At 39.7% G+C, this 14,475-nt stretch overlaps 1 protein-coding gene across 5 annotated transcripts in view; it reads right to left on the bottom strand.

The window, feature by feature from the left end:
- Window positions 1-14,475, bottom strand: part of TAFA4 (TAFA chemokine like family member 4) — a 76,072-nt gene that overhangs the window by 35,011 nt on the left and 26,586 nt on the right. For all 5 annotated transcript variants that reach the window (XM_005505621.4, XM_065075458.1, XM_065075457.1 and 2 more), the window contains exon 3: window positions 12,987-13,102. In XM_005505621.4, coding sequence (XP_005505678.2) covers window positions 12,987-13,102 — 116 coding nt within the window. The remainder of the gene's footprint in view (window positions 1-12,986; window positions 13,103-14,475) is intronic.

The following is a 14,475-nucleotide window of genomic DNA, read 5'->3' as shown; positions in this document are numbered from 1 at the left end:
TGAGTAGAAAGCACTGGAGTACAGATCTATGGCTAACAAGGGCTGAGTCACTGTCACACTGATGCTTATTCTGCACCTTGCTGTCAATGTCTTCCAAGACAAAAAAAAAAAAAAATCAGAGAAAGTAAAATAAAACAGGCACTGAATGAGAAGCCATTGTAACACTGCACCTTCTGTGCAAGGACAACAGAGGCACTTCTGCTGCTCCAGCTCATTCCTGATGCTGCCTATAAAAATCACTCTATGGATTTGATCCACTTCGATCCTGCAGCTGTTTAGCTGTTATAAGATGCTGGAGCTGACAGAGAGATGGTTACACAGAGCTCTGTAACATGAAGGATCTCAGCTTGTGCCATCACAAATTTCAGGTCTTTAAATTCACAAGTTTCATTGCAGTTAAAATGGAAGTTCAGCAACTACCTTGCACACACACACATCTGAAAAATCCTACTGGTTGCTAATCTGCAGCAACAGGTACCTAAATATCATGTTAAATCTGACTTTAAAAGCCCATGTCTGCCTTATGTCAGTACTTGTGAGCTCAGAATATAGATGTGTAGGGCAAAATGAGACTCCGATACTCTGCTATCTACTTAGCATCCCCTCATAGATAACAGAAGGCCTCAGAATTGGTAAATGATAGCATAACATTTTCATTATCAACATCATTACTTGTGGATGATAAAGCAGAGGCAGTGACAACAATTTAAAGACAACTTAAATTGTCAGGGTACAGTCTACAGGACAATTTGTGAAGAAGATAAATTTGTGATGCTAATAGGACTCTACAACAAGACATCAATAGGCAAGAACTCCTCCAGCAAATCAAGGAGAACAGGAGGGAAGCAGAGGGAAGTGGACTGACTTGGGACTAGGACAGAGGAAAAGACCAAGCTTTCCTCAGCATGACACAAACTCTTTTTTCATGTGCATGTATTTCATATCTTCCCGTAAAATTACTGCAAGAAACATAAAATTATCATTTAATCCACAACGTCAAATCACACTACACAGAGCTCTCCCGAACAGCAGTAGTGATGTAGCAGTCGACAACCAAGGGGATGACACTTTCTTTTTGGTGTATGGGAGCAAGTAGGTGAACTGTGGCCCAATAAGATAGTTATGTTTTTTCAGTAAACAGATGTCCTTGATTTGCCTCTATACCAAAACATAAGAAACCTGTTTAGTTTTTTAAAAAAAACTAATTGCAGCATTAAAACCCTAGTAATTCACACACCCATGCAAACATTACATAGACAAGACTTGCATAGCACATAACATGAAGAATAATCTCAGCCTCAGCATATTGCTAACAGGTTACTGCTTAACAATGTTTTAAAGTTTAACTCTTGTTTGGATACAGGACAGCAAATTAACTGAAAATGTACAATATATTATCTAATCTCTGATTCTAGTCAAGAGAGTATGTAATCATTAGTGCAGACCTATTTATCTCCCTCTCATTTCATCATCTGATAATTTAAATGTGATTTTTTAAATTTCAATTGGCTTATCAAGTGCTCAACGACATCACAAGATCCTGTCTCCACTGAAAGTGATTTCTGCCTTTCTTCTTCCTTGAAAACTGTCATGTCCTGGTCACTCTATCAATCAGCCTGACATCTTTCTTTCACAGAGCAGATAATTTAAGTCATGAGATTTATGCAAAAAATAACAAGTAGCTCTCGCTGCCCCAGAAAGCACTTGGCAATTGGATGTTGTTCTGTATACACACTGTTAAACAGTGTTTATCCTTGTGCATTTCACACCGTCTTCTTTTTATATTCACCAATTCTTCGCTTAGTGCATTATTTACAGCATGTTATATAACATCAATGGTTTCTTTTAAAAAAATACTACTTATTGATTTTCAAACAGATACAGAAAAAAAGCTAAAGAGTAAATAGTAAGACGGGTATTTAAGAAATCCATTAACACCAAATGGAATTAGGATCTGATATACATACTCATATGCTATTCTAACTTGTCTGTTAAAACACAGGCTTCTAAACACACCACAGCACCCAGATAACTCCCGTGATCAGTATTTTTCTTTCATGTTTCTTGCCCTGCATGTTATCGCCAGTATAGATCAAAAGTACCTTTGCTTTCATTGAAGCCTGTAATCTCATTCTTCAACTAAACTGTTGCTCCAACTTTACAGGGAAAGAATGGTGTCTCGCCAAAAATGTTTGATTGTTTTGTGGGAACCAGAATGTTACACAGCTTGGTTCTGTCTTAGGACATGATCACATTTGTAAGGTTTCTATCATCCTGTTAGTATGCAATGACTGTATTGTCACCTCATCAGAGACAGAAGGACCCTACTTCCTCTCTGCCCTATCTCCACAGGCAAGTGGCCAACCAGTTCTTAGTGAACCTGCTAATATGAGAGCAGTGGCAATTAGCAGCATCTATTGTGTCATTACAACCATCTGCTGAGGCAGCCACAAAACAGACATCTTCCCATTGCTTGTCCCCTGACCGAATTCATCATTTCACAACATGCAGTTTTTCATTGGTCAAGGGATGACCTTGCTAATACTGTTTATTATCTAACAGATCTGAGACTGAAATCCCATGTCGTACTCCATTAAAAATACATATATATAGTGAGCAAGACTTAATAACTGTAAAATTAAAGTATTTAGCATTCAATGCAAAATGTTAATAATAACTTAGAAAAGCAAATTCTTTGCATGGCCTTCAACCAACTCAGCTAATTGACTCTGGACTAGGAAATATTGGAAATAAGTTTGGGAAGGAGCTTACTGGTCACTTGTGAGCTTTGATAGGTGTATACCTTCACTACAGCCAGCCAGCACAGTGCAATGATGGTATTTAAGTACTGCTCTGTGTTGTTTGCATAAATAGTAGCCCAGCCGCCAAGTCCCAAGCACGGAAACCTATGTATAACTTCTGGCACTGTTCTGCAACTGAGTCAATTTGTTCCCAAGACCTGGAAGCATTCATCATGCACACATGTGCATTTCAGCCCCCCATCTGTTAAATGAGAATAATCACACTTCATTTGTAAAGCACTTTGTGTTCTACTGAAAAACACCTTGTATTGCTCTGATTTCAGTGGCCCTGGCTGCCAGAGCAGAGTTACTCCAGCCTCGTTGTTTTTTTAGACTGAAGCACCTGAGGCAAAGACCCTTCTCTTTGAAGGGTAATACAGAGAGAATGCTGGATCACCTTTATCCCCCAGTAAACTGGTCATTCTGCAGCCATAGTTCTATTTAGTGGTGTTCTGACACAGTTCTTGCTACAACTGAAAGAAAAATGGAAATTATTTTATCCAAAAAAAAGAAACAAAGAAACAAAAACACCCCACCATCAAGAAAACCTACTCAGCCCTTGGTTGTGATCCAGAATTAGGTTAATCCAAATCCCTTGATAGTGGAGAGGGTCAGAAAAATGCTCTCCACAGTCACTGTTGAACTAGGGTTTTTTTTCCCCCGGAAGAGGACATGTTTTCAGAGTAAACTCTCTTCTCTCTAGCTTGGCACAAACTACCATGTGATCTGGTCTGATAAAAGGATGTTTCTTTACATTAGCATAGCAGACTTATTTGTCAGTTGTACACTAATTATCTTGGCTCCTTTTTTGGGGACTGTGGCATCTCTTGCAGTAAACTGCATTTTGCTGAGGGCAGCAATTTTACTCGATTTCTGAAGAATGTCGACACAAAGTTGTGGAGTTTTTAAATTTCCAGTAAAAATACTGTGTGGAGGCAGGGGGGAAATAGCATTCCTGCCACAATGTTTCCAAATGAAATGTCAAATTAGTGCTTTTTCCTATGTAGTTCAAACAACAACAAAAGAACATTGGTCTGATAGTAAAATCTGCTATGTTGTTCCTTCCTCATTTTGAAACCTTAGAAGTAGAACAAAATCTGAAAAAATAACTCAATTAAAGTAAATTATTAACCTCTATTATGAGTGGATACTAACAAAGACAACTCGTTTGGACACACAGTTAAACAAGTGTCAATCCTAAAAGGCAACTTCCAGTGCAACTTGGCTTCTTTTTTTCTCTTTTTAAGCAAGATGCATTTAGAAACACTGAAAATAAAAATATCAGTTACATTTTAATTGCTCAGTGACCCAATAGCATTATTAGGGTGCAACTACAGAACAGTGGGGACCTCTTTCTACATTCAAACTCTTTTAGATGAGGAATTTTAGTTGATTTAGTTTTTTGGTGAGTTTTTTGTTGCTTTGGTTTTGTCTGGCTTGTTTTTGGTTTGGGTTTTGTTGTTTGTTTGTTTGTCTTCAGTTAGAGGAGTAACAGCACCTGCTGGAAGGACGCAGTAGACAGCAATCATCAGCATATCTACAATATGGGACAGACACTAGTATGTCAACTAACATAATTTGCACTCTTCAAATGATACTCTGACTTGATTTTCATACTTTCAGTAAATTATGTTTTATAAAGACAATCTAAGAGTACTTAGGATAGAAACAAACAGTGATGATATACTGCCTAAGATCTTCCTCTTTGATCTCCTCTGAAGAGGGCATCTGCTCAAAATGGTGAATCACAAGGACACGCACCACTCCTTTGGATGATCAGTTATTTATTGTGCCTCATTTAAAAAATAAATGGGGGGGAGGGGTGCACAGTGTTTGCACAATTATTGCTTATTCATGAAACGCAGGAATCTGTTTCCATAACTTCCAGTGCCTCAGCACACTTTTTATTTTATCACCAGACTTTGCAAATGACATCGTTGGGACAAGGAGGAGGAAATGTGTCAGAAAGCCTTGATACTTTCAAATTGTATGGCATGTAGCATAACATGAAAGAGCTATAGATATATATTTATAGGGAAAGCAGATATTCCCATACTCTTTTTCAAGAAATTTTGTCTTTTATTGCACAATTGTACTGCGCATTGGATTAGGAAGAGCACTAGATCCAACCTGGTACCTTACCAAGGTCACATCTATGAATGAGGGACTTGGATGCTGTTCTTCTTGCCCCTTTTGCACTGTTTGTTGCTGAAGGACCCTTGTGCTCTAACCAAGGAGGTTAATGCCACCACATAGCCCTTGAACCCTCTCATCTTTGTAGCCTGTCCAGTGACAATCCAAAGGCAGCATGAAGGAGGAAGGTCAGCCTGCTTTCCATCAACTTGTATTTCCTGCCATGTAGATGGAAATCTCCCAAGGAAGGAGGAAGCTATAGAAAAAAGGATATGCAGAGCACAAGAGATACTCCAAGCTTTTTCACCCAATCTGAAAATAAGATGGATCAGAAAGACTACCTCAATACACTTCATTTTTTGCTTTACATTCGCTTACAATTTCACTTGCTATCAGGCATCATCAGCCAACATGAAACTGAAATCAGCTACATGCAGCACCCCACAAACAGCTGTTAACACAATCATGACCTGTTACATGCAGATCCTGCCATTCCACCCCAGAAGTGTAACACGCCAAGCTAATTTGCAACAATTTGTGCAAAACAGACAGTAACAGAAATGTTTATTCCAAAATAGCCACTGCATCTTAGGATGCTATTTTAAGGAATGAAACACAGGTGTAAAACTAGTAGATGAACGGCTATCAGGAAGATACAAGCAGAAATTACGCCAAGAGAAATCCTGCCTCATGCTTATCTGGTTGTTATTTCTTTAAACAACATAAAATCAAAAGAATAGTGGCCATCACTGGACTGCAAATCATATGGATGCTGCCCAACAAGGAAACCAAAGTAGAAAGAAAAATAAATAAATAAACAGAAGGCCAACCGCTAAGCAATAGAAACGTTGATCCTACAATTTTCCACTCATAACTTCTGTCATTTGCAGGGTATTGTCAAAGATTGCCACCCTGGAAAATAATGAATGTCAGGTATAGTCTCTACTCCTGTGCTGATGGATAGCATCGCCAGTCTGATGAGGAGAGATTACCCTGCTGAACTCTACAAGACATCTTTAATCTCCTGATTTAGAATCCATTGTCCACTCTACTGAAGGAATATAAGAATGCTGCCAAACACAGGAAAACAGACAGCTGCAGCAAAGGCCTATCGGCAGCAATCTGGAGGTGCTCAGCCAACAAAACACTTAAATGTCAGTTAAAAGAAAAAAATCCATCTCCAGGTTCTTCTATTATTAATTAAACAACTTCTGGTTTCCAAGAAGAAATGCTTGCTCAAACACGTCCTTGAGACCAGGCACAGCAACACTGTAAACTTTCAGACTAACATCGAGGGACAGCTCTGGCAGTGGGAAATACTGCACTTGGTATGAAAGCAGAGCTGAACATTTCTTCATGCAGTGGACTAAGCACATGTGGGACATCTGTAATGCTACAGCCAAGTGCGACAACGAGTTTCCTGCTCTTAAATACAGGGTGAATATTTTTTACCCACCCACAGCCAAATACATGGGCAAACAGAGCCAGCACAGAGGCTCAGCATGTCCTAGGCTGCTTCTGAATCACCCTCACCTGGTAGAGCAGACAAACACAGCCACTAAGTCTAAATCACCAAATCAACAGAAACTGGTATCTATTTACATGGGCTATCTGTGCAGTCACTCATTTGGGATGAAACTCTCCAGCAGCACAAGGCCTTACAATTACATAAAAGTTGGACTTTAAGTTTGGGAGAGGCTCTGTGCAGCTATTACAATGAATGTAACCGTAAGGCTGCGGCAATGCAGCCCAGGCAGTAAGTACAGACATGTCGATCAATAGCAGAACTGGCCCTAAAGCAATTTCCGTCTCTCAAAATGGCAGCTATTTGCAAAACACTGAATGATGAATACTGTAAGAGTGACTGGCTCAACCGTTACTAAAATCATAGCTATGAAGACTAACTTTTCTGCTGGGACCAAAAACCATATGACATATCCGGAGCAGGCTGGAGACTAAATCACAGAAGAATCACAAACTCCCACTTCAGCAGGTCAGGACTTCATCTTAGGCAAGTCTTTTAATCATTTCGGAGCAAGGAATTCAATGCAGATCCTTTACATTCCAATCTATTGCCTTCATCACTCAAATACCCATCCTCTCAAAAACTCAGCATGTTGACCTCCATGTAAACCCAGAGCAGACCTCCTGAGTAGAGCATGTTCCACTTCTTGTTGCATCACTTCACCCAAACTAACACTGAGGACAAGATGCTTTCCATCCTATTTGTGGATTTTCACTTATCCAACCATTTCTTTCTCCTCACATTAACACAAGCCTACCCATTTGAAATGTAAGAATTTTTTAGTAATAGAAGTTCTAAATTTTGGAGAAGTAGATTTAAAAAAAAGACAGAGAGCCAAGAAAGCTTTCCTGGTTAAAATTTGAGTCAAGGGACTATAAAGATTATCATTTATTGCAGATGGCAGCTATATAAAAAATTATTCTGCTAATGTAAAATGAAGAAAATAAAGACAGTATTTTCACAGGCTTTCCCCAATGGCTTTAAAATAAAGTCACTTTGACATTGTGGGGAAAAACTTGGTTTCAGCGCCCTGCCATACAGGTTGATTTACTGGACTTGGACATTTGCCTGAGACTCCACAAATATGACTCCATCTCCTTTTTGTTATAGAAGATCACCCCCCCTAATCTTGAAGCACAATGTAACATGAAAAGCAAAACCTGCACATTCATCTGTTTGTCTGTAATCCTGCCGCCCCAACACACACACTCTGGAATACACAAATCTTTTCACAATCCACGCAGTTAAAGTGCACACTCATGGAAAATGATACCAGAAGCTATGCTTTACCCTAAAAAAGGTTAACTTGACGCTGAATTGCTCCTTACTGGTAACATAGCTCTGCAGCCAAACTGAAGTTTTCAAAATCAGTCATAATACATCAAAGGTTCCCACTGTTATTTAAGGGAAAAAAAAAAGGGAGGGCGGTGGGGAAAGAATAAGAAGTACTTCTTCCTCTTTTTTCTTCTCAAAAATAAATATACCAGCAAGCTTCATGCAGTGAACTCTGCTCCTTTTTTGTCTTAAAGGAAGCTTATTGCTCAACACAATTACTTTCCCTACCTTATTACTTGAAGAGATTACAGCCAGGGCTGTATATTGTAGCTACCCTATATTTAGAAGCTGGATAATAAAACACATAAATAACACAATGAATAAAACATTAAGACATAAAAGGAGTTAAATAGAACAAAGGGCTAAAGCTTATTGTGCTCTAACCATGTCTGACCCATCGAAATACAAAAGGACTCACAATTCTAATTAGTAAAATGCACAGTGATGATTTAAAAAGCAAGCGGCTTTGTGCTGGAGCCCCTTTGGTTGCCTTGCAGGGCCCTCTGGTGGAACAGGGAACTGAGCCCCTGGCAACCCCATAAAACGGATGGGAAGAATGATGCTCCAACCCAAAAAGAAAGGGGCTTCTCCCCTTGTTTTTCCCTTTTTCCTCAAAATCAGTCATATTTCTAATATAAAACTGCATTTTTCAGACACACAGCCTTCACGTCAGTAGATGAAGTCCTTGAGCCTGTGTAATGGAGGAGTTTTTCCTCTGACTCCAATGGGGACAGGATTCTGTCCACAAAGTCCAGCCCCCGCATGAGGTGACCTGAGGGAGTATCTCTTCAATGTTTCATTTCATTTGTGGATCCTGACTTATAGCAGTGAGGTGAAAACACACCTTTTCTGGTGCTAAATGTATGTTGCTTCATTCAGCACAGCATGGAATTGATCATTTTATCAGTATCAGTTAGGTACTCTGGGAGCCTGAAATACTGCCGAATTTTAAATAGCTGTAGTAAGACTCGTGCTTACGCTTCCTTCAGCTATTGTCAGTGCAAAAGAAACTCTTCAGAAAGGTAATTCAGAGCAGCAAAGTTACTTGAGTATTCTGAAGCGTCTTCTCTATACAGATGTACAGTGAGCCTGCTGAAATAATCTGTATGAGCAGCATCTTTAGTGATCTAATGATAACGAGAGGAAACATTTCTCCTCTACCTTTAGCCTGGTTAACTGCCAGTCAAAGCAATTGCAGCATTCAAATGAAAAACAGGCTGTGGCCTCCAAAGCTGGGCTCAAGATCCACACTGCTTCACAGCGATGGCAGGATTGGCTTGCCAGATTGAACAGACTCTTTCTTCACTAACAGTTATTTGAGGGTGGTGAATGTTTTGCAGAACAAAAAGAAAGAACGAAGTCTGTCTTACACATTATTACAGTGAAGAGGCCCTTTCTATCAAAGGGGATGCTCAATGGCATTCTCTCCCATTTTTCAGAAACAGGATGGTTATTGGGTCCTTAAAGATCTAGTCTCTGTTCCTGTCTGAATACTGCAGACACAGCTGCCAAATGACATTCTTTCAGGCACTATCTAACATGACCAAAGTCAATAATAGTCTTTTCCTGGATTAGGCTCCTTAAAAACAGCAGTATTTTGGGAACAACAACAACAAAAAGTCAAACCCCACTTTTCATCTTATATTCTATTGTCTGTTCTTTGTTAATAAACTTTCTTAGCTTTAACAACTAAGTATTTTTTCAAAAGTGACTAGCAATATCAAGTACATAGGTTGAAACACACTGATTTTCAGAAGCAGACGCAGCATGTTCTTAAAAAACAGCTTCTCCTGAAGCATCCCAGGCTAGGCACATCGAGCATGTATTTCCCACCTCGGTACTTATTTGTCAGGTTAAAGCTGCCTGACTTCAGGGACACAGGACAAAACTTTTGCCAAACCCAAAGCTTGAATTCATCCCTCTAGTGTGCTTCAGGACTTTTTACTTTGAAAAATACTTAAGTTGTCCATTGACAGCAAAAATTTTATCTCAAGTGCCATCCAAGAACATGCTAATTTGTATTAAACAAATGAGGCTAATTATTTGCTTTCGACAAAACAGGCTACACTAAAAACCCTAAATTATTTGCTTTCCTGATGAACAAGGCATTGTCTTGCTCGTGTATCAGATTTCATCACAGATCTGATCGTACATTAGAAGGTCAATCTAGATGATGTATCAAACAACAAAGATAAAATGAGGCTGAGAATTGTAGCCCCCTTGAGGAGTGCCCCAAAGCCCTCAAAATGCTCTGTGGTGCCATTTGTCGGACACAGGGAGCTGGAGAATCAAACATGAGGTGACTGTTTCATCCGCTACATGGAATCATGAAGTAGGACGGAGTTCACTTCAGCATACACACAAGAAAAACTCATCTCTGGGAAAGAATATAGCACCATAGTCTAAAAAGGTGTATGAAGGCTCTAGCTTCAGGGGTGTCTGTTTGAAAAAGAGCTCCACAATCTGACCAACTATTCATGAAGAGCAGAACCTTTAGCCTACCAGAGAAAGCACTGTATACAAATTTGTTTAACAGTCAAGCAGCTTGATTTTAGTTTACAGTACCTCTTTGATATGGGGGAAAGAACTCTTGGTGTCAATTAAAGGTATGCAGTCAAGCATTCTAAAATGTTGTCATCATTTACATAACACATAATGAATGTTCATCATACAAGCCCACAACACAGGATCACTACTGCCTTATTACAGGTATTTCCCTTAGGTACACATGCAAAGTGCATCTTTAAAAGACAAAAATAACATTTCTTTTTACAAGACTTTTCCCTGAATGACAAAAGCTGCAGAAGGTTGTTCTCCAGCTTTTGCTGTGTAGCCAGCTCTGAAAAGCTCTTCTAAGCAGCAGTTGTTTACAGGAAAGGTCAAGAGGTCCTAATTAACTTGTCATTGTACATAGACCCCCCCTCCTCAGTGAAGTGATTCAACTCCTTTCCATAACAGCTACCCGCAAAACAGTGATACAGATCATCCTCTAACACTCTCTTTATTCACTGGAATCACTTTATGGGCTTTTACTGTGACATGTCAGTTATTCTCTATAACCTGTGACTGCATTTAATGGTAAACACATGTGAGTGTTGCATAGCACCAGGGAATGCAGAGGTGGTGATGGGGTAAGGCAAGGAGGTGTTTTGTGTGCTCTTAGACACAGACACTGCTGATGTGCTGTGAGCATGTACACAGACACAGCAGCTACATGCAGGTCACAGTCAGTCCTGCTTGCCAGAACTGAAGAGATTTTGGCAAGCACATGAGGAGCCTTCAGCTCCTACCTAGACAATCACCAGAAGCAGCCAGAAAAGAGATCAATAGGTTGTCTCATCTGGAGGATGGAGCCTCTAACAAATGCATCCTGACTTCCTAGCACTGAGCTGAAGTGAATGCTAACATTAGACCTGGACCCACAACAGTCTGGCTCAGAGCTGAGAATATTACATACAGATTCAAGGCATTACACCTAATTTAAGAATGAGACTACCTCACAAACAGCAACACTTGCAGAAATCTCCAAGCCAGCATGAAGCTGACTATGGTATTGAGAACACAGTCATCTCACTATGGACCTGCAGCCAGGCTTTTGACCTTTGCTAAAAAGCAGAGGTTGCAGGTGGTATTTTGTTATCTTCTCTCTCTCCTGGGATACAAGGTGACACAGGGCTAACACAGCTATCCTGTTTCAGGACTCGCACTGATATCTTTGCATGAACACTACTACATCTGTATTTTTTCCACATTCAAGCTGATGTGTCTGCAAGATCCTAGTACAGACATGTTGCTTTGAAGTTCCAGTCTAGAATCTCTTCATGAAGCCAACCCAGCTTGTTCTGAGCTATTTCTCTCATTTATAATAAGATACTACATTGTGCCTGGTAGATATACTCTGCTACAACAGCACATTCTCATAAATGAATTGTCTTTTTGCTTGCCTCACTATGCAGGTTAGGAAAAGGAGCATACCACAAGCTGAACTAAACCACAGTTCAGTATTTGTGGTACTTAGTGAAAGAACTGACTACTCTAAATCTGAGGGCTTTGATCTATTGCCCACCAAAGCTAATGATACCATTGTGAAGTCTCTTGATAACAACTGAATTAAGCAGAAGATAAAGATACTCTTCAGAATATCTTTGGTTAAGTGTCACGGAGGCACCTCAAAACAACTCCAAGCAAATAACAAGCTTAAATCAACTGTAATTCAGAATTGAAAACAACCAACAGACCAAAAACAAATGACAGAAGCCAATGCAAGCAGTGGTGTGATCCAAAAATCAATCAGCACTCTGGCAACATTTAATAAACTGCAGGTTGCATGTACCAGTTGGGGATATTATTACCATACAACCACACAAGAAGGATGGTGCACAGCGTGCACACACTCATTCTAAAGAGGTCTCTCTGACTGCAGGGGTACCCAGCAGAAATAATCACTTGCCCAGGAGGAGCAAGGGCTCACTCAAGGATATATCCAGGAGAAATAATCACTCACTAAGCAGAAGGTGAGGGTTCTCAATCCCAGTAAGCTTCTTTAAGCAGCAAAGGCAGGACTCTGTTCACAGTCTCGCTGCTCCCAGAACACTCCAAGTGGGGCTTCAGCATGGGCCCTATCTTACAGCCTGGTTGGATCTGTCTGTGGCCATTAGAAGCTGGCCCAGAAGCTTCTCTAGGTCTGGGCACCTCCTCGGCTGGGGAACCCTGCCAATTGACCAAGGGTCCTGCTCCTTTGCTCCCCAGCCAGGGAAGGTAAATGTGAGGAGTCACCGGGGTGGGGGACCTGACTGTCCAAGGTGCATTGTGAGGACAGGGACACTGGAGCACAAAATATGCCTAAAAGCCATCAGCTGCTCCATTAAAAGCTCTGGACCTTATTGGGGTGCATGTAACTTCCATAGTAAGGATAAAACAAAAGGACACAAACAAATCCCAAAGCCCTAGCAGTCATGAAGTCACTCCAAAAACCATCTGGTAAGCTTCAGTACATAAATTACTAATGAAAAACCGTGAAAGTTTACAATAACTCATTTTGCTTCTTGTTGTTGTATTTTTAACCCATTGAACTGATTATAACGTGCTGTCAACAGCCTCATCAATTATCCATTGCTAAAAAGTGGGCTCTATCATTCTGCAAGCAGTATTAATTGGTCTCAGTAGCACATAATGAGTTTAAAAGCTCCTACCTGTGTGCCCCCGGGGATGGTGGCTAGAGGCGGACAACAATTTACAGCAGACCATTAACACATAGACCAGAAAGAGCCAGTCAGACAGAAGCATTGATTTGGCACAGAATCTCATCCTGGAGGCAGAAAAGGAAGCAGTTGAGTGAAAGAACAATGCGAGTAGGGAATAACATAAAAATAATGCGGGGAATCAAAAGCTGAAAAGATGCTGAAGAATAACTAATACGGCTTATTACAAGGCAACACTGACAATAGCATACTCGTGGTTTGGTTGAGATCAATATTTTGTGAAGCATGTTTTATAATTAGAAGCAATGCAAAGGCTATCACACATCTTATTACCTACAAATACATATTTATAACAACACATGAGTGCAATACATTTCTATAAGTCTGACATGAGGGGTTATGTTTTGTTTTTTTTTTTTTTTTCACATCCATCCACACTCAAGTTTAAATATACATATTTATAAGTTGTGCTACTATTTTTAAACTGCACCTGCCTCAAAATTATAGAAACATGACAGAAAAATATAATTTTTACTTAATATTTCTAAGGACATATTTGTTAAAGCTGCCGACTCCCCTGTAGTCATGCAGATGAATTGTCTCGATATCCCAAGCACACAACCCCTGCCAAATTTCCTAGAGACTGGTAAATTTGCTGAGGGTTAGACATTCATGAAACCAGCACCTCAGCCAAATAAGCAAGAACTTGCTGCTCTGCCAGGGTGTTAGAAACTGCATTTCGGAAAACAGTTGTTGTAAAGAAGGCGGATGTTGTTAGTCTTATTCATGATAGTGTTAGAACTAAGACCACAAATCCTCAGTCATTTTGCTGCAAATATCTACAATTAAATCCCTCAATAGCTTATGTTATGCCATTCATCATATAGAAAGGTAATCTAATCATTCTCTTAAACTCGGTTACGATGATTTATTACTCGTGCAATACATAAATGGCCATTATGCAGTTGAACCCTTAGATACAATGTTCCATACTTTCAGCAAATGTTGTAAGCAGGAATACATAAAATAATTAAAGGCAATTTATAGATTTGCATAAATTGAACTAAACAACGCTTTCATAGCAGGGATGTTAGTCTGCAGTTAATCAGCATGCTGGGATTTGGGCAAGTCTATCACAAACATGCAGCAAGAAGTCCTTTGGGAACTTCTTTCCCCTGCAGATTCCAGTTCCAATTCTTCCAAGTATTTTCTAAACAATTTGTTTGTCTGTATGTCTTAAAAATACCTGAAAATATTCAGCTAATCCAACATTCAAGTGATGAAAATACTGATAGTTTAAAACAAGAAACCAACCTAACTCATGCCTTAGCTCTACTGTCAAAACTAGATGAAGCACTTTTGTTTCAAATTGGGTAATGATCTAAAAGTGAAACCAAAAGCTATCTCATGTTTTCTCATTGAAAAGTGTTTGCATAATTTTCCCTTTCACATGTCACAACACCATTTTGTTATCCAATTG

This window comes from Columba livia, chromosome 10, assembly GCF_036013475.1.
Source record: "Columba livia isolate bColLiv1 breed racing homer chromosome 10, bColLiv1.pat.W.v2, whole genome shotgun sequence".
In the NCBI taxonomy this organism is placed as follows: domain Eukaryota; kingdom Metazoa; phylum Chordata; class Aves; order Columbiformes; family Columbidae; genus Columba; species Columba livia.
Note: the sequence above shows the minus strand (reverse complement) of the source record. Positions and strands in the feature narration are given on the sequence as shown.